General features: G+C 47.8%; 1 protein-coding gene across 1 annotated transcript in view; it reads left to right on the top strand.

Moving 5' to 3' along the window:
* Positions 1-23,801, top strand: part of LOC131485690 (fer-1-like protein 4) — a 33,937-nt gene extending 10,136 nt beyond the window's left edge. Inside the window, exons 20-45 of the mRNA XM_058685423.1 lie at positions 2,205-2,292; positions 2,366-2,482; positions 2,847-2,999; positions 4,122-4,275; positions 4,401-4,525; positions 4,940-5,074; positions 5,201-5,374; positions 5,826-5,942; positions 6,062-6,223; positions 12,300-12,498; positions 12,641-12,699; positions 12,776-12,907; positions 13,510-13,552; positions 13,646-13,752; positions 13,829-13,966; positions 14,062-14,178; positions 18,260-18,387; positions 18,587-18,757; positions 19,179-19,333; positions 19,913-20,073; positions 20,633-20,718; positions 21,883-21,981; positions 22,229-22,470; positions 22,913-23,190; positions 23,287-23,387; positions 23,484-23,801. Coding sequence (XP_058541406.1) covers positions 2,205-2,292; positions 2,366-2,482; positions 2,847-2,999; positions 4,122-4,275; positions 4,401-4,525; positions 4,940-5,074; positions 5,201-5,374; positions 5,826-5,942; positions 6,062-6,223; positions 12,300-12,498; positions 12,641-12,699; positions 12,776-12,907; positions 13,510-13,552; positions 13,646-13,752; positions 13,829-13,966; positions 14,062-14,178; positions 18,260-18,387; positions 18,587-18,757; positions 19,179-19,333; positions 19,913-20,073; positions 20,633-20,718; positions 21,883-21,981; positions 22,229-22,470; positions 22,913-23,190; positions 23,287-23,387; positions 23,484-23,688 — 3,646 coding nt within the window. The 3' untranslated portion in view covers positions 23,689-23,801. The remainder of the gene's footprint in view (positions 1-2,204; positions 2,293-2,365; positions 2,483-2,846; positions 3,000-4,121; positions 4,276-4,400; positions 4,526-4,939; positions 5,075-5,200; positions 5,375-5,825; positions 5,943-6,061; positions 6,224-12,299; positions 12,499-12,640; positions 12,700-12,775; positions 12,908-13,509; positions 13,553-13,645; positions 13,753-13,828; positions 13,967-14,061; positions 14,179-18,259; positions 18,388-18,586; positions 18,758-19,178; positions 19,334-19,912; positions 20,074-20,632; positions 20,719-21,882; positions 21,982-22,228; positions 22,471-22,912; positions 23,191-23,286; positions 23,388-23,483) is intronic.
* The last annotated feature ends 777 nt before the right edge of the window (positions 23,802-24,578 follow it).

Raw genomic sequence — 24,578 nt, 5'->3', positions numbered from 1 at the left:
ACAGCTCAGAGCCTGGAGCCTGTTTCGGATTCTGTGTCTCCTTCTCTCTCTGCCCCTCCCCTGCTCGTTTTCTGTTTCCCTCTCTGTCTCTCAAAAATAAATAAACGTTTAAAAATATATATATTAAAAAAAAAGAGAGAGAGAAACTGAGGATCTGGAGGGCTCCAGCATGTGGAGGTCGGATGAGAGGAGGACTCAGGCAAGGGACTGCTTGTAAGTGGTCACTTTTCTGTCCCCATATTTCAGCCTCTCAGTGTGAGCAGATGCACTTGACCCCACACTCCTTCTTGAAAGACTCTGCTGTTGACTTCTATGCCCCTGGTTTTCCTTCTGCTTCCCTTGCTGTTCTTTCTCTTTCACTTGCTCCTTGTCTCTTCTTGACCTCTACATAGTCTAAAGGTTCATGTGATTATGTTCCAGCGCTTCATTCTAAAGCTCTTTTCTCTGTCTACATTCTCTACATTTGTTCCACAAGAGCTACCACCCTTAATCCAGTTTAATTCCTTGTTTGACTTTCTATATAGTGCCATTAAACTGTTTTTCTTTTCACTTTACTGAAATGATTTTATTACTGAAATTATCCTTTGGCAGGGAAATTTCAATGAAAGATTTGTCTGTGTCATATTTTGCTATGTATAGTTTTGGCAAGTATGGTTTTCTTTTTTGGCTATTATTCTACCAGATCCCATTTCCCTAAATCTCATCTTGTGGACCTAAATCTTATCAAGAAAATTTGATTCAGTTTTATTTTATGTTGCTTATTTCTACCCATAGAAGCCTTGGGGCAAAGAGCAGTTACTAAGCCAAAAGTGTAACCTCTGGAAGCAGCATTAGATGAAAAATCCTTGGAGTCATTTATTTTCTATCTTTTTGAAAATTTGCATAATAAAAGCTTAAGAAATAACCATAGGTCATAAAGGGCCCAAAATATTATGTCTCAAAAATCATTTTAATTTACCCAGAAAATATTTTTTCAGCATCGATTAGGTGCCAGGGCCTGGGGGTACAAGTGGTAATCAAAATGAAGTCCCTGCCTTAGGGACTTTCTAATACTTTTTATTTTGAGACACAGATAAAGCAGAATATGAGAATGGAGAAAGTGGCAGGGGCTGTTTAGAAGGGATGACCAGGGAAGATCTGAGAGGAGGTAACATTTGAGTAGAGACCTGAATGAAGAAGGGAAGCGAGCCATGCGAAGATCTAGGGACCGAACATTCTAGCAGAGGGAGCAGCTAATACAAAGGCCTTGAGGTGGTGATGGGCTGGGTGTATTCACGGAGGAGCAGAAAGGCCAGTGTGATATTGATGGATGGATTGTGCACGAGGGGAGAGGAATGTTTGATGAGGATAGGGGAGATAAAGGGAGCCTGATTATGTAGGGCTTTCTTAAAAATTCTGTTGTTTGAGATGAGAAACCTCTGGAGAGGAATGAAATGGTCTGGAAAAGCATTGAAAATATCTCTCTGGATGCCATATTGAGAACATTCGTGGGGAGAGTAGGGAAGGAGCATAGTAAGACCAGCTAGGAAGCTGCTGCAATAGTTCTAGGCTTGGACTAGGATGGTCCTGGAAAAGGAGAAAAGTGGTCAGATGCTGAACATATTTTGAAGATGGAGCCTGAACAATATGCTGGTGGATTGATGTGGAATAGGAATGAAAGAAAGAGTAGTGAAGGATGTCTCTGAAGTTTTAAAGTAAAACAGATTTTGGCAGGGGAGAGGTGTGTGTGGGGGCGGTAATTGGAAATTATGCACTTGGTATGGGCATGTAATGTTTGAGCTACCATTAGTTAATGTTGGGACTATAAAGCCCATCTGAGCCTTTAATGTTCATTGGAATCCACCAGAACCAGCATGCAGATTCTAGCAGCAGGTCTGGGGCAGGGCGGAGATTCTGCATTTCTAACTAGGTGATACCACTGCTGTTGGTCCTGGGCCAGCTTTGAGTAGCCAGGGCAGTAGATAGTTACACAGTAGTGCCTTCTGGGGCTCCAAAGTGAGGCTGGCCTCTATGAAGTTGGGAGTGGTCCATGTACAGAAGCCATCCTTGGCTTAGGAAAGGGAGGTCTTTGAGAACATGACTGACAGGAGCTGTGAGGGAGTCTGGGAGGTGGTGGGAGGCCTGCTCTGAGGGAGGTGGTCCCCTAGGGGTCAGCGTTCCCTCCTCTGACTCCCACCTGCCATGCCCGCTCCTGCTCACTGCAGACAGTTTTGCCACGGTGCTGAGCGCAGGACAATGACCCGGCCCAATGCCCTGGATCGATGCCGAGGGAAACTGCTCGTGCACAGCCTGGTACGGTCTGGGGAAGTGGGATCAGGGGCACCTAGCTGGGGCCCTTCACTCATGTTTCTTCCTGCCCTTCCAGAACCTGTTGGCAAAGCAAGGACTGCGGCTTCTACGGGGTCTGAGGCAGGGCAACGTGCAAGAGAAGGTGGCCTTGTCCAAGAAGCTCTTGGCCAAACTGCGCTTCCTGGCCCAGGAGGTAACACCTGGCCACCTATTTCCCTACCCTGCATACCCTGGTGGTGATGGTTGCACAACACTGGTTGATGCACAACAATGTACTACTGAACTGTACACTTAAAAATGGTTGCAGAGGTAAGTTTTATGCAATGTGTATTTTACCACAATTAAAAAAAAACAGGAAAAAAAAAAGAAGTCAGGTTGGACTTTGAGGTTGCCTGTGGGGCATCCAAGAGAGATATGTCTAGGAGGCAGGTGGCTATATGGATCTGGGGTTTAAGGATATGTGTCAGGGCTAAGATGGATGCTTTGTCCATCGGACCAGTGGAAGCTGCAGCACAGGTGGTCTCAGCTCCATCCATGACCCAGTTCTCTGCCTGCAGCCCCAGCCACCCCTCCCAGATGTGCTAGTCTGGATGCTCAGTGGGCGGCGCCGAGTGGCCTGGGCCCGGATCCCTGCCCAGGATGTGCTGTTCTCTGTGGTCGAGGAGGAGCGAGGCCGGGACTGCGGGAAGATCCAGAGTCTGCTGCTCTCGGTGAGGGGTGTGGGTTGCTGGAGACTGGAGTGGGGTGAGGCTCCTAGGGTGGGGGCAGGGGGCATGAGGTGGAAGGCTGTGGTTCCCATCAGGGTGTCCCCAAACTCTTTGTTGTATTTAAAAACACTTAAAATTTTCTTATTTAAAATTTTTTTTCAATTAAAAAAATTTTAAGTTATAAAATGTCTTATTTTAATTTTTAATTTTTTTACATTTAATATTTACTTAAAGATTATTATTCTTTTTAAAAGTATACGTGAACTCTTTTCAATTATCCTAAAAGCCAAAAGGAGATTGTACCTTTACCTAGGTCCACTTTTTTTTTTTTTTTAATTTTTTTTTTCAACGTTTTTTATTTATTTTTGGGACAGAGAGAGACAGAGCATGAACGGGGGAGGGTCAGAGAGAGAGGGAGACACAGAATCGGAAACAGGCTCCAGGCTCCGAGCCATCAGCCCAGAGCCTGATGCGGGGCTCGAACTCACGGACCGCGAGATCGTGACCTGGCTGAAGTCGGACGCTTAACCGACTGTGCCACCCAGGCGCCCCTACCTAGGTCCACTTTGATGTGAGAAAAACACCAAGTTTTGTCAGCTCTGGGCCTGCCCTGGCCCTTTTGCTGACCAGGCTCTGATAGACCGTCAGGTGACCAGAATGGGAGAGTGATGAGTCTGTTCCTTATAAGTACAGCTGGTTTGGGGGCAAAATGCTTCTAATCAAGGTGTCCCTGGAATAGATGCCAGCAAAGGTCCCTAGTGCTAAGAAGCAGTGACTTTTGGGGTAGGGAACAGGGCATCTAAATGTGTTGGGGCTCAGAGGACAGAGGGGGTAAGCGTGGGGTGTGGCAGTGAAGAGCTTAGAGTGCATTTTGGGGGAATGGGGTTTGGTATAGGAAGTGACGGTGTTGGGGCCAGAGGACTAGGTTATGGGAGTGTTCAGGGTAATGGGTACTGGATAGACGGCATGGAGTGGGGTGTAGGGATAGGGTACAGGGAGTACTCTGGCTTCGGCACTGGGAAGTGGTCTAGTGATACAGAGAGTATGGGCACACCCTGGGGGTGCAGGGACAGGTCTAGGGGGGTGGTAAGAGGTGGGCCCTAACATGCCACCTCCCTGCAATAGGCACCTGGGGCAGCTCCAGGCGAAGTCTGTGCCAAGCTGGAGCTCTTCCTGTGGCTAGGGCTGGGCAAACAAGCCAAGGCCTGCACCTCAGAGCTCCCCCAGGACCTGCTGCCTGAGCCCTCTGCGGGGCTGCCCCACCACCTGTGCCGGGATGGTGAGTACAGCTCGACGCTTGCCTCACGTGTGGGGCTAGATGCTCAGCTGGGGGCTTGGAGGGGTCTGGGGTCAGGGACTCCGGTGGTCCCCTGAACAAACATCTCTTTCCTGCCCCCACCGCAGACTTCAGCTACTTCCAGCTCCGGGCCCACTTGTACCAGGCCCGAGGGGTGTTGGCAGCAGATGACAGTGGGCTTTCGGACCCATTTGCTCGAGTCCTCATCTCTACCCAGTGCCAGACCACACGGGTGAGGGCTGCACTGGGATGTTGTGGGAAGCGGGGGGCTCTGGGAGACAGAGTGGGGTGAGGGCTGAGCTTTTCCTCGGGCCCTAAGTCTCTTTTCCTGCTCTGGATTTTCAGGACAGGATACTGGATTGAGCCGCCCTGGTTTAGAGGGTGGTGTAGAACTAGAGGGCCTTCCGGATGAGGAATTGTTTTGAGGGTTGACTGTAGGACTAGCCCCAAGGGTGGCAGTTTACAGTTAGGGGGACCAGGCTCCAACCCCACTCTGGCGGGCTGTTTCATCTTCACCTCACTCTCCCTCTTTTTGTGATAAACAGCTGCTTAAAGTATCACTTCAGGGCAAGAGTGCTCATGTGGGATGTATGTTGGAGATTCCTTTGATGCCTGCCTTTGACTCCCTCTCTGCATGGCCCCCAAGGTCCTGGAGCAGACGCTGAGTCCCCTGTGGGATGAGCTCTTGGTGTTTGATCAGCTGATTGTAGACGGGAGGAGGGAGCATCTGCAGGAGGAGCCTCCATTGGTGGTCGTCAGTGTCTTTGACCACAATAAGTTTGTGAGTGTGGCCTGGGCCCCATCTGTGTTCCCACCCCCGAGTGCCCCCCACTCCTCATCTTGATGCTCCCTTCCCCTGGCTCTGGAGCATCTTCTAGTTTTGTCTTAACTGCCCTGCTCTCTGCAGGGCCCCCCTGTGTTCCTGGGAAGGGCACTGGCCACCCCGAGGGTGAAGCTGACAGAGGACCCTTACCAACGCCCTGAGCTACAGTTCTTCCCCCTAAGAAAGGGGCCCCGGGCAGCTGGAGAGCTCATTGCCACCTTTGAACTCATTGAACTGGACTACAGTGGCCGGTTTGAGGTCAGAGTACCCTGGCCTAGCCGGCACAGGCTGTGGACTCTTATATTCTGTCAGGTTGTCTGCCTCCAGAGAATATGGAACATGGGCATGTCCTGGGATTACCCCTCCAAGTATTTTACCCCCAGAAAATGCAGGCTGCAGATCTGTCTTGCAGTCACCTCATTGGACTTCCCAACTTCAGGGAACATTAGAAGTACACATATCGTGGGTTCCTTTTGCCAGGGCTTCCACCCTAGAGACAGACCCTAGGCTGCAGCTTGATCCTCATGCCTCAGACACCCACCTTCCTGTGTGTGACTGCTTCCTGAGATATGCCCCTCCTGCCCATCCAGCCTTTTTAGTTCCTCTGGATTTATATTTCACTGGCAGCTCTCAATATCCCTTCCCCAAGCCCACATTTCCCTCCTTTGGCCTGATTCCTCCTTGACCTCTGATCTCTTGTCCCCTGCAGCCCTCAGTGCCCAGTGATGTAGAGCCCCAGGATCTGACACCACTGGCCGAGCCCCTCTCCGGGCGCCTGTCCCTGCCACCTAACGTGCGTCCAGTACTCAGGGAGTTCCGTGTTGAGGTATCGTCAGTCACACATCCCTCCCACCCCCACCACACACCACACACACACACACACACACACACCTGGGTGCCTTCTGTCAAGTGCAGGCCCCTGAATTTCTCACTTCCTGACCCCAGGTGCTGTTCTGGGGTCTGAGGGGTCTCGGCCGTGTGCATCTGTTTGAAGTGGAGCAGCCCCAGGTTGTGCTGGAGGTGGCTGGGCGACGTGTGGAGTCGGAGGTCCTGGCCAGTTACCGTGAGAACCCCAATTTCACTGAGCTTGTCAGGCATCTGACAGTGGTGAGGACATGCGCTGGGAGCAAGAAATGCTGGGTTAAGAAGTGAAAGGGCAGTGGGATGGTGAATTCCTAACCAGTCATCTTAGGTTAATCAAGGGATCAGCAAATATTTTTAAATTTATTTTTAAATTAATAATTATTATTATTTTTAATTTACATCCAAATTAGTTAACATATAGTATAATGATAACTTCAGGAATAGAATTTAGTGATTCATCACTTACATATAACACCCAGTGCTCATCCCAACAAATGTCCTCCTTAATGTCCCTTGCCCATTTAGCCCATCCCCCCACCCCAAACCCCTCCAGCAACCCTCAGTTCGCCCTCTGTATTTAAGTCTCTTATGGTTTGTCTCCCTTCCTGTTTTTATACTGTTTTTGCTTCCCTTCCCTTACGTTCATCTATTTTATATCTTAAATTCCACATAAGACTGAAATCATATTTGTCTCTCTCTGACTGACTTATTTCACTTATTGCTAGAGTAATACATTCTAGTTCCATCCATGTTGTTGCAAATGGCAAGATTGCATTCTTTTTGATTTCCAAGTAATACTCCACTGTATATGTATACCACATCTTCTTCTTCTTTTTTAATGCTTATTTTTGAGAGAGAGAGACAGAACATGAGTGGGAGAGGGGCAGAGAGAGAGAGGAAGACACAGAATCCGAAGCAGGCTCCGGACTCCAAGCTGTCAGCACAGAGCCTGATGCAGGGCTCAAACTCATGAACTGCGAGATCATGACCTGAGCCAAAGTCAGACACTTAACCGACTGAGCCACCCAGGCATCATTCATCTTTATTCATTCATTATTCGATGGACATCTGGGCTCTTTCCATACTTTGACTATTGTTGATAGTGCTACTATAAGCATTGGGGTGCATGTGCCCCTTTGAATCAGCTCTTCTGTATCCTTTGGATAAATACTTAGTAGTGCAATTGCTGGGTCGTAGGGTCGTTCTATTTTTAACTTTTTGAGGAACCTCCATACTATTTTCCAGAGTGGCTGTACCAGTTTGCATTCCCACCAGCAGTGCAAAAGGGTTCCTCTTTCTCTACAGCCTTGTCAACATCTGTTGTTGCCTGAGCTGTTAATGTTGCCATTCTGACAGGTATGAGGTGGTATCTCATTGTGGTTTGGATTTGTATTTCCCTGATGATGAGTGATGTTGAGCATTTTTTCATGTGTCTGTTAGCCATCTGGATGTCTTCTTTGGAAAAGCATCTATTCATGTCTTTTGCCCGTTTCTTCACTGGATTATTTGTTTTTTGGGTGTTGAGTTTGATCAGTTCTTTATAAAGATATAACCCTTTATCTGATATGTCATTTGCAAATATCTTCTCCCATTCTGTCAGTTGCCTTTTAGTTTTGCTGATTGTTTCCTTCGCTGTGCAGAAGGTTTTTATTTTGATGAGGTCCCAGTAGTTCATTTTTGCTTTTGTTTCCCTTGCCTCTGGAGACATGTCAAGTAAGAAGTTGCTGCAGCCCAGGTCACAGAGGTTGTTGACTGTTTTCTCCTCTAGGATTTTGATGGCTTCTTGTCTTACATTTAGGTCTTTCATCCATTTTGAGTTTGTTTTTGTGTATGGTGTAAGCAAGTGGTCCAGGTTCATTCTTCTGCATGTTGTTGTCCAGGTTTCCCAACACCATTTGCTGAAGAGACTGTCTTTTTTCCATTGCATTCTTTCCTGGTTTGTCAAAGATTAGTTGGCCGTACATTTATGGGTCCATTTCTGGTTCTCTATTCTGTTCTATTGATCTATGTGTCTTTTTTTTTAATTAAAAAATTTTTTTAATGTTTATTTTTTAAGAGAGAGAGAGAGTGTGAGTCAGAGCACAAGCAGAGGAGGGGCAGAGAGGGAGGGAGACACAGAATCCAAAGCAGGCTCCAGGCTCTAAGCTGTCAGCACAGAGCCCGATGTAGAGCTTAAACCCAAGAACCACGAGATCATGACCTGAGCTGAAGCCGAACGCTCAACTGACTGAGCCACCCAGGTGCCCCTATGTGTCTGTTTTTGTGCCAGTACCATACTGTCTTGATAATTACAGCTTTGTAATACAGCTTGAAGTCTGGAGCAAATTTTCTATAAAAAGACAGATAGTAAATATTTTAGGCTTTGTGGGCCAGTTTCAGTTGCAATTACTCAACTCTGTAATAGTAGCATGAAAACAGACATAAACAGCAAGTAAATGAATAAGTATGACAGTGTTCCAATAGAACTTTATTTATAAAAACAGGCAGTGGGCCAGATTTGGCTTACAGGTTATAGTTTGCTGATCTCTGGATTAATCCATGAACTGGTGGTACTCTCTTGGCTCTGTTGAATGAGTGGCTTAGGTAAGTGTCATGCAATATAGGTCACAAAGAATCTATCTAGTGTCTGAGACACCAGGGGCAAAGAAATGCATTCTTTGTGTAATTTGTAATTTCTGTAGTATGGACTTTGGATTCAAATTCTGGCAGTGCCACTTAGGAGCTTGTCAAATCACTTGTCTTAGTTGAGCTTTAGTGCTTTGTTTGTTTAATGATGTTTTTAAAGCTTATTTATTTATTTTGAGAGAGAGAGTGCTAGCACAGTGGGGGAGAGGCAGAGGAGGAAGAGAGAGAGAATCTCAAGCAGGCTTGGTGCTGACAGTGCAGAGCCTGATGATGCAGGGCTCAAACTCATGAACCATGAGATCATGACCTGAGCTGAAACCCAGAGTCAGACACTTAACTGATTGAGCCACCCAGGTGTCCCTATTTGTTTGTATAAAAGAAAAACCTATTTCTGATTTGAAGAAATATTGAAGATTGAAGGAAATATATCAAATGCTTCTTGCAGGAGTGCTGTAGGGAGCCAGTGAGAGAAAGGATCTTGGTGAAAGGGCTTTGTAAACTGAAAAGTGCTGTGCCTATGTGAGGGGGAGACCGGGACAAAGCATAGTGGTTCCAGACTGCAAGGGGATAAAACCCCACAAGAACAAACAAACAAAAAACAAAAACAACAAAAACCCTAACACATTCTTGACTCTGTTTCACCTGCAGGAGTTTTCAGTTTGGAAACTTCATTGTGCTATAAGATGGTGAAGCTGGAAGCAGTTTGCCCATTGAACTTCTAGGGAGTGTTTCCTTTCATTTCTTATTTCACAGCGCAAATTGAGGAAATCATATCCCTGTCTCCACCTCTCTCCATTGTGCACTTGAAAAGAATGACTAAGTATTCTTCTGTTGTTTAGGTAGAGTGACCTATAGATGTCAGTTAGGTCAGGCTGGGTTAATAGTGTTATGCAAGCCTTCTTAAAAAAAGCCTTCTTTAGGGGTGCCTGTGTGGCTCAGTCAGTTGAGCATCTGACTTCAGTTCAGGTCATGATCTCACAGTTCTTGGGTTTGAACCCCACATCAGGCTCTGTGCTGACAGCTGAGAGCCTGAAGCCTGCTTCAGATTCTGTGGCTCCCTCTCTCTGCCCCTCCCCTGCTCACACACTCTCTCTCTCAAAAATAAACAAACATTTAAAAAAATTTAAAAAAAAAAGCCTTCTTGGGGTGCCTGAGTGGCTCAGTCAGTTGAGCATTGGATCTTGATTTTGACTCAAGGTCATGATCTCATGGTTAGTGAGACTGAGCGAGTTGGACTCCGCTGACAGCATGGGACCTGCTTGGGCTTCATTCCCTCTCCCTCTCTCACTCTCTCTCTCTCTCAAAATAAATAAATAAACAATGAAAAAAAAGCCTTCTTGGTGATTTTCTAACTAGTTGTTCCATCCGTTATTGAGAATATGATATTGAAGTCTCCAGCTATTATTGTTGAATCGTTTTTTTTCCCTTCAATTTTGTCACAGTCTACTTGTATTTTGAGGTTCTGTTGTTAGGTACATATATGTTTACAATTGCTATAGCTTCCTATGAGTTGATCTGTTTATCATCATAAAATGTCTGTCTTTGCCTCTAGTAAAATTTTGTGTCTTAAAGTTCATTTTGTCTGATAGTAAAGCCGTTCCAGCTCTCTATGATTACTGGATGCATGATGTATCTTTCCCCATCCTTTTCCTTTCAACCAATATGTGTCTTTTTAAAGAGTATCTTTTAGCACGTAGTTGCATATTTAAAAAAAAAATCCATTGACAATCTCTGCCTTTTGCTTAAAGTGTTTAATAAAGTTAATGTGAAGTGTTGGGGTCCTGGAGCTAATGGTCAAGAAAGAATTCTTGAGACATCTTTGGTGCAAAACAGGTGGTTTTATTAAAGCACAGGGACAGGAATTGTGGGCAGAAAGAGCTGCACTGGGGTTGTGAGGAGTGACTGATTATATACCTTCAGGTTGGAAGAGGGTTAGGAATAGTGTAAATCTCTGAGGAATTTGGAAGCCAAGTTTCCAGGACCTTGAGGGGCTAGCTGCTGTCATTTACTACTGTCTGGTAAAACCTTAGTCATGAGACCCTTCAGATGATATCAGTGGGCCATTTGCTTGGAGGATGACTGCTAACATATATCTTTGGGGGGTGGGGTAGAATAAAGGAAGTTTCCAAAGGGATTTTTACAGGTAAGGCTAATGTCAAGCTAAGGTTGCCTTTTGCCTCTAGCAATAGAGGCAGTTGAGTTCCTGAAGAAAGGTCACCCTGCCTGTCTTAAGCACTTTGCCAAGGCAAAGGAAATTTAATTTTTTTCTGCATTTCTTTTGTCTTTGTTTTACAAATCAAAGTCACATTTGAAGTAATTATTGACATGGTTGGGATTTACATCTGCCATTTTGCTATTTGTTTTCTTTTTCTTTTTTTTAATGTTTATTTATATTGAGAGAGAGAGAGAGAGAGATACAGAGCACTTGCAGGTGTAGCCACACACTGAAGAAAAAGTTCTCAGACTCTTAGAGCAGATATGCAGGGCTGCCTCTGCCAGTGAAACAGCAGCAAACTGCACTTGGTCTTTATTTCATGTTCGCCAGATATAAACATCAAAGAATGTCAAAGCATGGGAGGAAAACACAAAGAGCCTCCACACATAGACCAAAGACACATCTGGTGTTTACGCGAAAGCATGCAGGGAAGATGTGCAGTTTCAAGGACTGCTAGGCAATTGCAGTGGGTCTGTTTCCTAACTGGCTCCTGGGAGATCGTGGGGCTCTGGATCTTGTAGTGCTATCGCATTCGACAGCCTTGAGACCAGAACATTGCTGACATTTCATCAATTACCCCATTTACTTTCCCGGGGCTTACGATACACTCTCTAAAAATAACTCCACAAGCAGGGGAGGGGCAGAGAGAGAGGGAGAGAGAGAATCCCAAGTAGACTCCATGCCAGCCAGCGCAGAGCCTGACAGTGGGGCTTGATCCCACAAACTGTGAGATCATGACCTGAGCCTAAACCAAGAATCAGACTTTCAACTGACTGAGCCACCTAGGCCCCCCTGGTATTTGTTTTCTATATGTCTCATATATTTTTTGTTCCTCCTTTACTGCTTTCTTTTGTATTAGATATTTATTAGCGTACTACTTTAATTCCTTTGTTGATCTTTGCTTAGTAGTTGCTCTAGGGATCGCAGTATGTGTGCTGATTTTTCACAATCTACTTCAGATTAATACTAATTCAATTACAGTAAAATTTTTCTGTACTATAGGGCCATTCCTTCTTCCCTCCTTTGTGTGATAATTGTCACATACGTATAAAATAAACCCAACAATACAGTATTTTAATTTTTCCCTCCCCCTTAGGATCCATTGATAGATATAGAATTCCCATATTAAAGGGCATACATATTGTTAAGGCTTTAAATCTACATTAGCAAACTGAGCATTGATCCTTTATATAATAACAACCACCACCACCACATGTTTCTGATAGCACTTTGTTGGCTCCAAAGTAGTTTTGTATCTATTATGTCTTTTGATATTTACAACAGTCTTTTGAGTGCAGGATCGTATCCCTTTTTGGCCAGGGAAACAGGCTCGGTGACTTACCAGACATGACACAATGAGGCTGTGGCAGAGCTGAGCTGGGAAAGCAGCTTTAGCTCCACTCTTCTGTCTGCCTGTGCTGCTGCCTCTCCCTCCTCCCCAGGTCTTCAGAGACCCAGTTTCTCTCTCCCCACCCCCAGGACCTGCCTGAGCAGCCTTACCTACAGCCCCCACTCAGCATCCTGGTGATCGAGCGCCGGGCCTTTGGCCGCACCGTGCTTGTGGGTTCCCATGTTGTCTCCCACATGCTGCGATTCATACTCCGGGCTCATGAGGATCCCCCCAAGGAGGAAGGAGAAGAGGAAGAGACAGCGGACCTAGTGCCTAAGGGACCAAAAGGTAAGGGGCCCTCCTTCCCCTTAAGGGCCACCAGACAGAAGCCCCTCAGTTCCCCGGTTGAGATGGCTCCAGGGGACCCTCCCATGGGGCATGGAGTCTGATTTCACCTGACCTCCTCCTGGTGTCATTTCCTCTCTCCCAGAACAGAGGTCTCTGGATCCCTTCTTGGCTGAAGTGGGGATGCCCAGACGGCTTCTCAAGGTGATGGGGTATGGAGATGGGTGGAGAAGGGACTGGGTGATGCTGGGTTAGGGGCGCTCAGTTCTCTCTTCCTCAGACTCCTCTGAAGAAGCTCCCTTTGGGAAGCCTCCTGAACCAAGGCCCCGAGCTGGAGGAAGACATCCCAGATCCTGAAGAGCTTGACTGGTGGTCCAAGTACTATGCCTCGCTGCAGGAGCTCCAGGGGCAGGTGGGTGCAGAGGCAGGTCCCAGACTGCAGCTGGAGGCCCAGGGGTATAAATGGCAAGAAGGATCTCATCAGATGTGGAGCTCCACAGCTTTTCAGAGCTCTTCATTGCATGTCTTTTCTCACCTTCATAACAGTTCTGGAAGCTGAGAATTACTGATAGGTGTGCTGTCAGAAATATCATGTGAACCACATATGTAGTTCTAACTTTTAAAGTGGACAAATTAAAAAAAAAAAGTAAAAGGAAAGAGGTGAAATGGACTTTAATAATATATTTTATTTAACCTAATATATCTAAAATATTCCAACAAGTAACCTTTATAAAAAACAATGGAACATTTGACATTCTTATTTTATACTAAGTCTTTAAAATTTGGTATTTTACACTTACGGCACATCTCAATTTTCAATTTCAAGTGCTCACTAGACACACGGAGCTGGGGTTACTGTCTTGGGCAGTGCAGGACTAGCCAAACTGCTAGCCAAATGTAAGTGGTTCACATGGCTGAACTGGGACTAAGGTTTCCCAACTCCCTATCCTGGAAAAGGGGTAGATTAAGGAGGTGAAGGTAGGGAAGAATCTCTGACTTGCCCTTTGATTTCAGACCAACTTTGATGAGGATGAGATGGATGATCCTGGGGAGTCAGGTAGGAGATTTGGCTTTCTTGTTCCTACTCTGTGTGTCTCTCTCCCTCCCGTGACACCAGTATTTCAAATTGTGGCATTTCTGCTGTTCCCAGATGGGGTCAACCTCATTTCTGTGGATGGGGAGGTCCAAGACCAGGGTCAGGGTGAGGCTGAAGTTAAAGGCTCTGTGTCCCAGAAGAAAGCGATAGCCACCCTGAAGGTGAGTGGGGGTCAGAGAAAGGGGATTCTGCTAGGATTCTGGACATTGGTCTATCACTGAGGCCCTTGCCTTTCAGATCTACAACAGCACCCTGGAAGAAGAGTTTAACAACTTTGAAGACTGGCTGAATGTATTTCCCCTGTACCGAGGGCAAGGGGGCCAGGATGGAGATGCAGAGGAAGAAAGGTCTGGACACCTTGTGGGCAAGTTCAAGGTATGTTTGGGGAAGGAAGGGTGGCCAAGGAGTACAGGTGGGGAGGCAGCAGGAAGACTCTCTTCCCAGAGACTTTTCTGTCTTCCCCCAACCAGGGCTCGTTCCTTATTTACCCTGAATCAGAGGCAGTGTCGTTCTCTGAGCCCCAGATCTCCCGAGGGGTTCCGCAGAACCGGCCCATTAAGCTCCTGGTCAGAGTATATGTGGTAAAGGTGAGCATCCGTCGCCCCAGCATGCCTCCAATTCCAGTGAAGGTAATGTACATGAAAGCTACAGACTGAGGATTTGGAAGGAATCTCAGGGATTAGAGTCCACCTTCTTCATTTTTCAGGTGGGAAATCTTAGGCACAAGTTAAAAGATTCCCCAGGGTTACAAAGCTCACACATGGTAGAACCAGACTTTAGAGCTTAGGTCTTCTGACTCCTTATTCATAGTTCTAAACCCTTAGTTTATAGAACGTGGAATATAACTCCAGGGAGAGCAGAGCTCTTAACCTCAAGTTTCACAACGGCTTGTCATCAAATACCTTCACACAGGGGAGAGGGGTAAAAAAACAAAACAAAATAAAAAACAAACCTTCACACAGGTTCTTGCCTTGCTGTGGTTTTCACACAGCACTCAGCAGGGTCCTGAAGTTTCCCAAAAGGCATCTCAGGGAATGAGAGGAATGAGTGGGTTTCTCTGCCTACTTCGATCTCAGCACCGGAATAGATTCTGTGTTTCTATCTGGTTTAAATATAAGGATTATGACTAAGACATAATTCAAATAAATGTTCTGTGGCACATCCTAGTGCATAATTTGATAGTAGGAGTCATCTTGATCTTCTGCTTCTCGCAGTATCACAGACTAGATGGTTGGAAATAACTTCCTGATGTAATTCATCTAGAAATGCTAGATAAACAATCTTAAATGAATGCTAAGCTCATAAGAAAGGGAATCCCCAGTGGATCTAAGATGAAGAGGCAGAAGGAATCCCACGTGGAAGCCCTGAAACACAGGTTGTCTTGAGAGGTTCTACCTCTCAAGAGGTACCAGAGGCTTGGACCCAGAGGCTTAGGTTCTAATAGCCTGTCTAAGATGGGAGCCACAGCCAAGACCCTTGCGTGAAGCAGCATCCAGTGAGGGCTCTGCGCTTAGTGAAAGGTGGGCAAGAGGAATTCTACTCACTGGAAAAGGAGCTTGTTAAGTAAATGGTCTGTTTCAGCCTCTTCTCCAACTGGGGGAAGTAGAAAACAATGTCTTCCCTGAGAATTTATAATTAGAGTTTTGCTCTCACATTGATTTAAGACTTGAATTTATATTATCTGCTCACTCCAGAAAACTCAAAGCTGAGAAATTGGCTTAAAATGGTCCCAAGTTTCCCCTGGTTTCATAGATTTAGACAGCTAAGTTTGGGCTCAAAATCCCAAATTAAAAAAGAAAAAAAGAAAAAAAAAAAAACTATGAGAAAAAAATGCTAGAAAAAAAACAACACAAAGGAGAATGAAACTTTTAAGGGTTTTGGATGTTAGAATTTTCAAATATTAAAATGTAAAACAACCATCTAATATATTTCCCAAATGGAGAACAAGAGGCTTTCAAGAGTGACTGGAAGTTTTGAAAATAATAAAATTAGGGGCACCTGGGTGACTCAGTCGGTTGGGCGTCCGACTCTTGATTTTGGCTCAGGTCATGATCCTTCAGTTGTGAGATCGAGCACTTCATGTGCTCTGCACTGAGCATGGAGGCTGCTTGGGATTTATTCTCTTTCTCTCTGCCCCTCCCCCACTTGTGTGCCCACGTGTGCTCTCTCTCTCTCTCAAAATAAATAAACATTAAAAAAAAATAATAAAGTGGCTGCAGGTTGGTAGTTTGCCCAGGAAACTGTTAGAAGCAAAAGCAAGCCGTCTCTGGCAGAGAGCACATGCAATTTGGGCCCTCAGGATGAGTTAAACCAAACATGAGTCATGGTAAAAAGTGCCAATATACAAAGAAACAAGCCACAATGAATAAGAATAGCAAAAATAACAACAGATTCAGACTCCCGGGGTCAGTGATATTGGAATGACCAGATAGAAAATATAAATAACTATATAGAGAATGTTTAAAGAAATAAAGAATATATTAAAATACCTAAGGAACAAGACATTAAATTAAAAATAAACAGCCAATTTGAAGGAGTAGATAGAACTTTTAGAAATTAGATTTTTTAATATTTATTTTTGAGAGAGAGCGAGCATGAGCAGGGGAGGGGCAGAGAGAGAGGGAGACACAGAATCCGAAGCAGGCTCTAGGCTCTGAACTGTCAGCATAGAGCCTGATGTGGGAGCTTGAACCCACAAACCATGAGATCATGACCTGAGCCCAAGTTGGTTGCTTAACCACCTGAGCCACCCAGGCACCCCAAGAATTTTTAGAAATTAAAAGTATAATTTAAAAAATTGGGGGGGGGAGGGGCGCCAGGATGGTTCCGTCAGTTGGTCATCCAACTTCAGCTCAGGTCATGATCTATCTGTTCATGAGTTCAAGCCCCGCATCGGGCTCTGTGCTGACAGCTCAGAGTCTGGAGCCTGCTTCGGACACAGATTCTGTGTCTCCCTCTCTCTGCCCCTCCCCCACTTATGCTCTGTCTCTCTCTCCCTCAAAACATAAACACTTAAAAATTTTTTCTTAATTAAAAAAAAACCAGGGGCACCTGGGTGGCGCAGTCGGTTAAGCGTCCGACTTCAGCCAGGTCACGATCTCGCGGTCCATGAGTTCGAGCCCCGCGTCAGGCTCTGGGCTGATGGCTCGGAGCCTGGAGCCTGTTTCCGATTCTGTGTCTCCCTCTCTCTCTGCCCCTCCCCCATTCATGCTCTGTCTCTCTCTGTCCCAAAAATAAATAAAAAACGTTGAAAAAAAAAAATTTAAAAAAAACCAGACACATTTTTCTTTTAATTTTTATTTATTTTTGAAAGAGAGAGAGAGAGAGAGAGAGAGAGAGAAAGAATGAGCAGGGGAGGGGCAGAGAAAAAAGGAGTCAGAATCTGAAGCAGGCTCCAGGCTCTGAACTGTCAGCACAGAGCTGGATGCGGGGCTCGAACTCATGAACCGTGAGATCATGACCTGAGCTGAAGTCGGACGCCCAACCGACTGAGCCACCTAGGCGCCCCAAAAGTCTAATATTTAAAATTAAAAACTCAGTGGTGGAGCGAAAGATATGAACAGACACCTCACCAAATTCTATACACAAGGTGAATAACCACATCCAAAGATGCTCAACACGCCTAGTTATCAGGGAAATGCAAATTAAAACCACGATGAGCTACAGTTTTGCCTATGCTAGAATGGCTAAAATAAAAAAGATTGACAATACCAAGTGTTTATAAAGATGTGGAGCAACCGGGATGCTCATTCACTGTAGACAGGAGGGTAAAAAAACACTAAAAATATATTCGTATATATAAATTATACTTCAATAATTTATGCATAGGTTATATATTTACTACATTATGTAGTTACCAAAACAGAAAAGTAAGTTTAATACATATAGTTAAAAAACATGCAAAATGGTGCTATATATTGCTTCAGGATGCATGCATATGTAGTAAAAGTATTTTTACTTTTTTTGTGTGAGTCATAAACCTCAAGTAAAGGGTTCTGGCAACTTCAGTGATGAAAAGGAAATTAAATCAGGTAAGGGGATTCAGGGAGTTTCCATTTGTTGGTAGTGTTTTATTTATTAAGCTGGGCATACACATGTTCATTGTATTATTCTTTTTATATTAGTTAAAATATCTTTATCATTGTAAAAAATAAAAGTGAACATAGAAAGTTATGATTTGAACATCAAAGTCCTATACATCTTTCCACATATTTTGTTTCATTTTATATTAAAAAATTTTTTTTAACATTTATTTTTGAGAGACAGAGTGAGACAGAGCATGAGTGGGACAAGGGCAGAGAGAGGGAGACACAGAATCTCAAACAAGCTCCAGGCTCCGAGCTGTCAGCACAGAGCCTGATGCAGGGCCTGAACCCACAGACTGCAAGATCATGACCTGAGCCTAAGTCTGATGTTTAACCGACTGAGCCACCCAGGCTCCCCTCATTATATTTTTCATTATACCTATTTGCATGTCTTAAATATTTCATAATTAACTTAAAAGAAGAAAAAAGTCATCTTGTGCAACCTTTCAGTTGATTCCTCGTGGTGCGAGATACCTCCTCAGTAACTTCTTGCTTACACATAACCTGAGATTTGGTCCAGCAAGGGTAACCTTGGGTTATGACAGTGATACTTCTCTCAGCCCCACCCACATTGTCCCCCTAGGCTACCAACCTGGCTCCTGCGGACCCCAATGGCAAGGCAGACCCTTACGTGGTGGTGAGTGCTGGCCGGGAGCGGCAGGACACCAAGGAGCGCTACATCCCCAAGCAGCTGAACCCCATCTTTGGAGAGTGAGGCTGGGCCCTGGGCTTGGGAGTGGGAGCACTTTTACCATCTGACCCTGTGGCCCAAGGCATCCCATTCAGGCAGCTGGCATGGTGATGGTGAGGGAATGGACAAAGGCTGCTGAGCCCCCTGGAACCCCTGTCCCCCAACAAGACCATCTCCTAGGGGATGGAGGTGTCCTCAGCCATTCTCTCTCCTGGCCAGGGTGCTGGAGCTCAGCATCTCTCTTCCTGCCGAGCCAGAGCTGACTGTGGCCGTGTATGATCACGACCTTGTGGGTTCTGATGACCTCATTGGGGAGACCCACATTGATCTGGAAAACCGATTCTATAGCCATCACAGGGCGAACTGTGGGCTGGCCTCCCAATATGACACGTGAGTCCCACAGACCCTCAGGAGCCATTCTGAGTCTGACCAAAGACATTTAAGGTCACATTCTTGTTGATGTCCCCAGATCCTTTGATTTCATAGAAGGGGACCTCCCTATGACCAGGACCTTATAGCATAGTGGTCAATACCTGGGCTTGGGATTTGGTATCCTATAATAAGTCATTTGATCTCTCTGAGCCTCAGTTTCCTCATCTGCAAAATGGAGATAATATCAGTTATCTCCTCCATTGGAGCATGGGCAATACATCTTTGATTTTCTTGGTTACCATAAGCAAGGTCTAATCTGTCTTGTACTGGAGTTATGAACCTGGATCCTATGTCTTCAAGGGTCCCCATCCCTGCCCCTGTGCCCACCTTGTGTCCATATGCTGACTCCAACTGAAGCATTTTCCCTTTCTGCCCGCAGGGACGGGTACAATGCCTGGCGTGATGCGCTCCAGCCTTCCCAGATCCTGGCGGGGCTGTGCCAACGCTGTGGCCTCCCTGGCCCTGAATACCGAGCCGGGGCTGTCAAGGTGGGCAGCAAAGTCTTTCTGACATCGCCTGAGACCCTGCCCCCAGGTACCAGCCCCTCTCTGACGAACACTCCATAGGGAGCAAGATTGTTAAGGTACAGGGGCCCCCTGGTGCCCACTCTAGTGTGTCCCCCAAAAGAACTTGCCTCCTTCTGCAAGCAGAGGTGGTGAGTTTGGCTAAGGATGAGATTCTTGGATGGTGGGGAGAAAATGGTCTTTGTTGGTGAGCATGATCCCCAAAGAGTCAAAGTGGACCCCTCAGAGCCATAGCTAATCAAGTTTCCAGAACATAGGGTGGCCCACATAGGGGTCCCACATGACAAAATGTAGATGCAGAATTGAGCTCACACCTCATAAGTGGCTGGCGGTCTTTCTCTAAACAGAGTCTGTGCAAAGTCATAGCCCCTCCAATCCCACTGTCCTTCCACTGCTGGATTTTTACAGGCAAAAGTTGTTAGAGAAGCATCTCCCCACTTTCTGTGCCTTGTGGACTTGACCTCCCGGACCATGGGCTTTGTCCAACAAAGCAGCTGCCTCAGCTTTGCACTTCTGTTGAGGGGTGGGAGTGGAAAGTGGGAGATTCGGGACCTGTGAGGGACCCAAGCTCATACACCTCTTCTCGCAGGTAGGGGGGGCCCCAAAGTGGCAAGCGAGGTCCCCGAGGAGGTACAGGCATTGCTGGTGCTGCAGCGCTGGCAAGAGATGCCGGAGCTTGGGATCCAGCTGGTGCCCGAGCACGTAGAAACTCGGCCCCTCTACCATCCCCGCAGCCCAGGGCTGCTGCAGGTGAGGGAGGGCTCAGCACCCAACCCCAGAACCCCCGGGGTTCCCAGAATCCCAGGACTCCCACCTGCTCCTGGACCCTGGGCCCTCAGGATGCACCTTCCCCAACACCTTTAACTGGGCACTGCACTCCCACTTCTGATTCTGGCTCCTGATCCTGGTTCCCAGCATCCCCACTCCAGTCTTAGACCCCCATCCTGGACTCCATACCTCCACCTTGACTTTGGTCCTGCAGGATCCCCACCCCTGGCCACCAAGGGGTCAGACCTGGCACTCTCGATCTGACCTCAACCCCAGGTCCCTAGGCTCTGGACTTTGGGAACACCAGATCTTACTTTTGATCCCAACCTTCCACTCCCAGGGCCTTATCCTTAACCTAACCTTAGACCTGGAACGCCCACTTCAGACCCCACCTTCGACCTCATCCTCCAGGATCTACCTGACTGTGCCCTCTTGACTCCAGCTCCTCTCCATCTGGGGCAAGGCACAGCCTCTGGCCACAAGGCTATCACAGGAGGTGGGGACCTCAGCAAACCCCTTCAGCCTGATCCTGTGTTCCCAGGGATCCCTTCACATGTGGATTGACATCTTCCCCCGCGATGTGCCTGCCCCACCCCCAGTTGACATCAAGCCTCGGCAGCCCATCAGGTGAGTTCTGGCCCTGTCTCCCCTGGGGCAGGCACATTTGGACTGCCAGCACCAGGGCTCTCTGAAAACCTGGGCCTCCAGTGAAGCAGCCAGAGGCTGCTGAGCCAGCCTTTTCAACTAGGTGAGCTATTAAGTTCCCTTTCTTTTCTTAAGCCATTGTGAGTTGGGTGTCTGCCCCCTTCCAACTGGAGCTGGTCTGAGTGGAGTTCTGCGTAGGCTCTATGTACTTCAGATATTGTCAGCAATCTACACTTTCCACCTCTGGGCTCTGCTTCCCTTGGTGTCACTCTCAGGGAGGCTTCTGCAGTCTGGGGGCAAGATGGCTGCTAATGGTACAAGGCTTATATCTCATCAACTAGACTACTTGAGCAGAAAAACAAACACCTGTTTGCCAGTAAAAGCAGAAGTATCAGGGCTGACTCTCATTGGATCAGCATGCGTCAAATCCTGGTCTCTTAACCAACCTTTGTGGGTAGGGGGCTGTAATCCGCTCATTGGCTAACCCTGGGTGATGTCCTAGGTGATGTACCCACCTCTGGAGCCAGGTAGAGGTGAGTCTTCCCCACCAGAATCACACAGATTGACAGCATAGGGGTGAGGGTAGTGGGTGCTCACCAACACAAAATCATGGTGCCGTCAGCAAATGAGAGGAAACTGATGCTGGGTAAGAGAAAACAACAGATACCCAGAAAAATCCATGGCTATCTGGGGTAGAATCAGGAAAGCTGCTGCCCCTCCTTCTGCCACTCAGGTGCTGCATGCTCTCATCCCCACTCTGTAGCTCTCCCTCTCACTTGTCACTGCAAACTGGCTTTCTCTCCCCTGTGCCCTAAAACTTCAGCTTGCACATCACCCTGGCTCGTGGTGGCTCCAACTCCAAATGTGGTGGCATCTGACGTTACTCAACCTTTCAGCATCCTGATTCAAAATTTATGGGGGAAACTTGGCCCAGCTTTGGTCAATAGACCATTCCTGGTGCCATCTGCTGTGGTGGGAGTGGTCAGTGATAGCTGGGACTGCCCATGTAAGTACCACAGACATCCTGATCACCCAGCTGGGCACATGGAGGTGCTCAATGAATGTCACGGCCATGGCCTAGGTGCTTCCTGCAGCCCCTCTCAAGACCCCAAGAGTCTGAAAACTCTCTTCTGATACCTCCCCCAGCTATGAGCTCAGAGTCATCATCTGGAACACGGAGGATGTGGTTCTGGATGATGTGAACCCACTCACTGGAGAGATGTCAAGTGACATCTACGTGAAAAGGTGAGCCTGTGGGCTAGGCTGGGCAAATGGCTGAGAACCAAGGTGAGACTGCAGTCAGGGGCATGGGCTTCAGGCTGAGCCACAGCCCTGTCTTCTGGGCCTTCTCTGGCACCTGAAGTTGGTGGAGGGCCCCCCCCTCCCTCCGGTGGTCAGGGGTTGGGGGGGGGGGTGGTTGGCGAGCTGGGTTCTGGGTTTGGCCCCAGTGCTGAAGCCTACTCTTCCGCCTGTACCTCTCTCCTGGCTCCAGCTGGGTGAAGGGACTGGAGCATGACAAGCAGGAGACAGACGTTCACTTCAACTCTCTGACTGGGGAGGGGAATTTTAACTGGCGCTTTGTGTTCCGCTTCGACTACCTGCCCACGGAACGGGAGGTGAGCGTCAGGCGCCGGCCTGGACCCTTCGCCCTGGAGGAGGCCGAGTTCCGGCAGCCAGCCGTGCTGGTCCTGCAGGTCTGGGACTATGACCGCATCTCTGCCAACGACTTCCTTGGTAGGGCTTTGCCTCCCTCCTACCTCAAACCCTGGCCCTACTTTCTGTCCTCATTGCCAGTGCCCCCTGGCCCTTGGTTCCCTATTGTAACCCAACCCTGAGTCCTGGGTTTCAGACCCTAGGTCACTAACCTTTCTGGCCTCATTACTGACCTCCGTTCCCACCCAAAGTCCCTGACTCAATCTTCTGACATGACCTGAACTCAGGTCACTTTGGACTCTGAAACCATGGCCCCACTTTGGCAGTCTGGTCCCATCCTTGGTCGTTTCACCAGGGTCTGACAACCTGCTGACATGTGGCTGTGCTTGTGTGGCCCCCAGCTGTGGCGCACCACGTCTTAGTTCCTGATGCCCTGAGGCACAGTCCTGCTGTGGCTCCCCACCACCCCAGGCCCAGACAGACCTTGATCTCCTACCTAACCCAGAGAGCTCTGCACTCGCAGGATCCTTGGAGCTGCAGTTGCCAGACATGGTGCGGGGGGCCCGGGGCCCCGAGCTCTGCTCTGTGCACCTGGCCCGCGATGGGGCAGGGCCGAGGTGCAACCTGTTTCGCTGCCGCCGCCTGCGGGGCTGGTGGCCAGTAGTGAAGCTGCGGGAGCCAGAGGATGAGGATCGGGAGCAGCGGGAGGTGCGAGCTGGCAAGAGGCAGAAGAAGAGGAGGAAGGGCAGGCCAGAAGACCTAGCGTTCACAGACCCTGGAGGCAGCGTCTACATCCTCACGGTGGGTGTGGCCGGGGCAGGGCCCCGGGTGGGTGGGGGTATGAGGTGGGGTCTGAGACCACCTAAGAGCTCAGCCTCTGTTCCCTCCTTTCTCTAGGGGAAGGTGGAGGCAGAGTTTGAGCTGCTGACCGTGGAGGAGGCAGAGAAGCGGCCAGTGGGGAAGGGGCGGAAGGAGCCTGAGCCCTTGGAGAAGCCCAAGTGAGGGGCGACACAGGAGGCTGGGCCAGAGCCCGAGGTAGGTGGGGGCGGCCCAGGAGCTTCCTCGTCATTCTGACACCACCTCTGTCCCAACAGCCGCCCTAAAACCTCCTTCAACTGGTTTGTGAACCCGCTGAAGACCTTTGTCTTCTTCATCTGGCGCCGGTACTGGCGCATCCTGGTGCTGCTGCTGCTGCTGGCATTGGTCACCATCTTCCTTCTCCTGGTCTTCTACACCATGCCCGGCCAGATCAGCCAGGTCATCTTCCGCCCCCTCCACCAGCCCCCTGACCCTAACTGACCCTGCACACTCTTCCCCTACCAACCGTATAACCTCTGGGGGTCCTTCTCACCAACACGACTGTTTGAGTTCACTGCTTTCTTCGAATGAACTTGACTGTGCCTCCACTCTGACACCTGAACATAGGCTGTGCATGATGATACAAGGGGCAGAAAACAGAGCTGCCCTTGGGTAACAGGTGCTGGGGATGGGTGGCTGCCACTAGGAAGAATGGGACCTGGCAGGAAGCTCAGGGCTCAGGCCGAGGACCCTGGCCGCCAAGCTGTCATGCCGAGTAGTCCACCTGTTGCTCCTGCTCCTGATAATGGCAGGGTCACTTAGTGACAGCTAAGCACTTTACATACTTCATTAGCTTGTTTATTCTTCAGCCCTGAGAGTAGGCATATCAGCCAGAACATTTTTGGTTGCAAGTAACAGAAATCCCAACCCTATTGGATTAAACAAAAAGGGCTTGGCGGGGGGCGGGGTGTGTGTGTGTGTGTGTGTGTGTGTGTGTCTTGCATAGCTGCAATTCCCAGTGTTTAGCTGGCAGCTTGTCACAGGGCTCAAATGATGTCAATAGGACCGGTTTTCTGCCTCTGGACTCAGCTCTGCTGTCCTCTGGGGCCAGCTCATTTGCACATAGAGTTCCCCCTGGGAGCTGCAGGATGGCAGCACCAGCCTTGTATCTCCCCATGTTCACACCTAGAAGAAAGCTTTCCTAGTCCTGGGAGGTCAAACCTTCTCCCAAACACATATGCTGAGAAAGTAGGGAGGTTCCTAGAGGAAATTCAGGATACTATTAACAAGCAGGAATGGTTTCTGGCTGACCTAAAAAAAAAAAAAAAACAAGGCTCACTACAACCGGCAGTATCATCTGCAACTTATAAATGAGACATGTCCAAGGTCAC

The sequence above is a fragment of the Neofelis nebulosa genome, chromosome 9 (assembly GCF_028018385.1).
Source record: "Neofelis nebulosa isolate mNeoNeb1 chromosome 9, mNeoNeb1.pri, whole genome shotgun sequence".
Lineage (NCBI taxonomy): Eukaryota > Metazoa > Chordata > Mammalia > Carnivora > Felidae > Neofelis > Neofelis nebulosa.
Note: the sequence above shows the minus strand (reverse complement) of the source record. Positions and strands in the feature narration are given on the sequence as shown.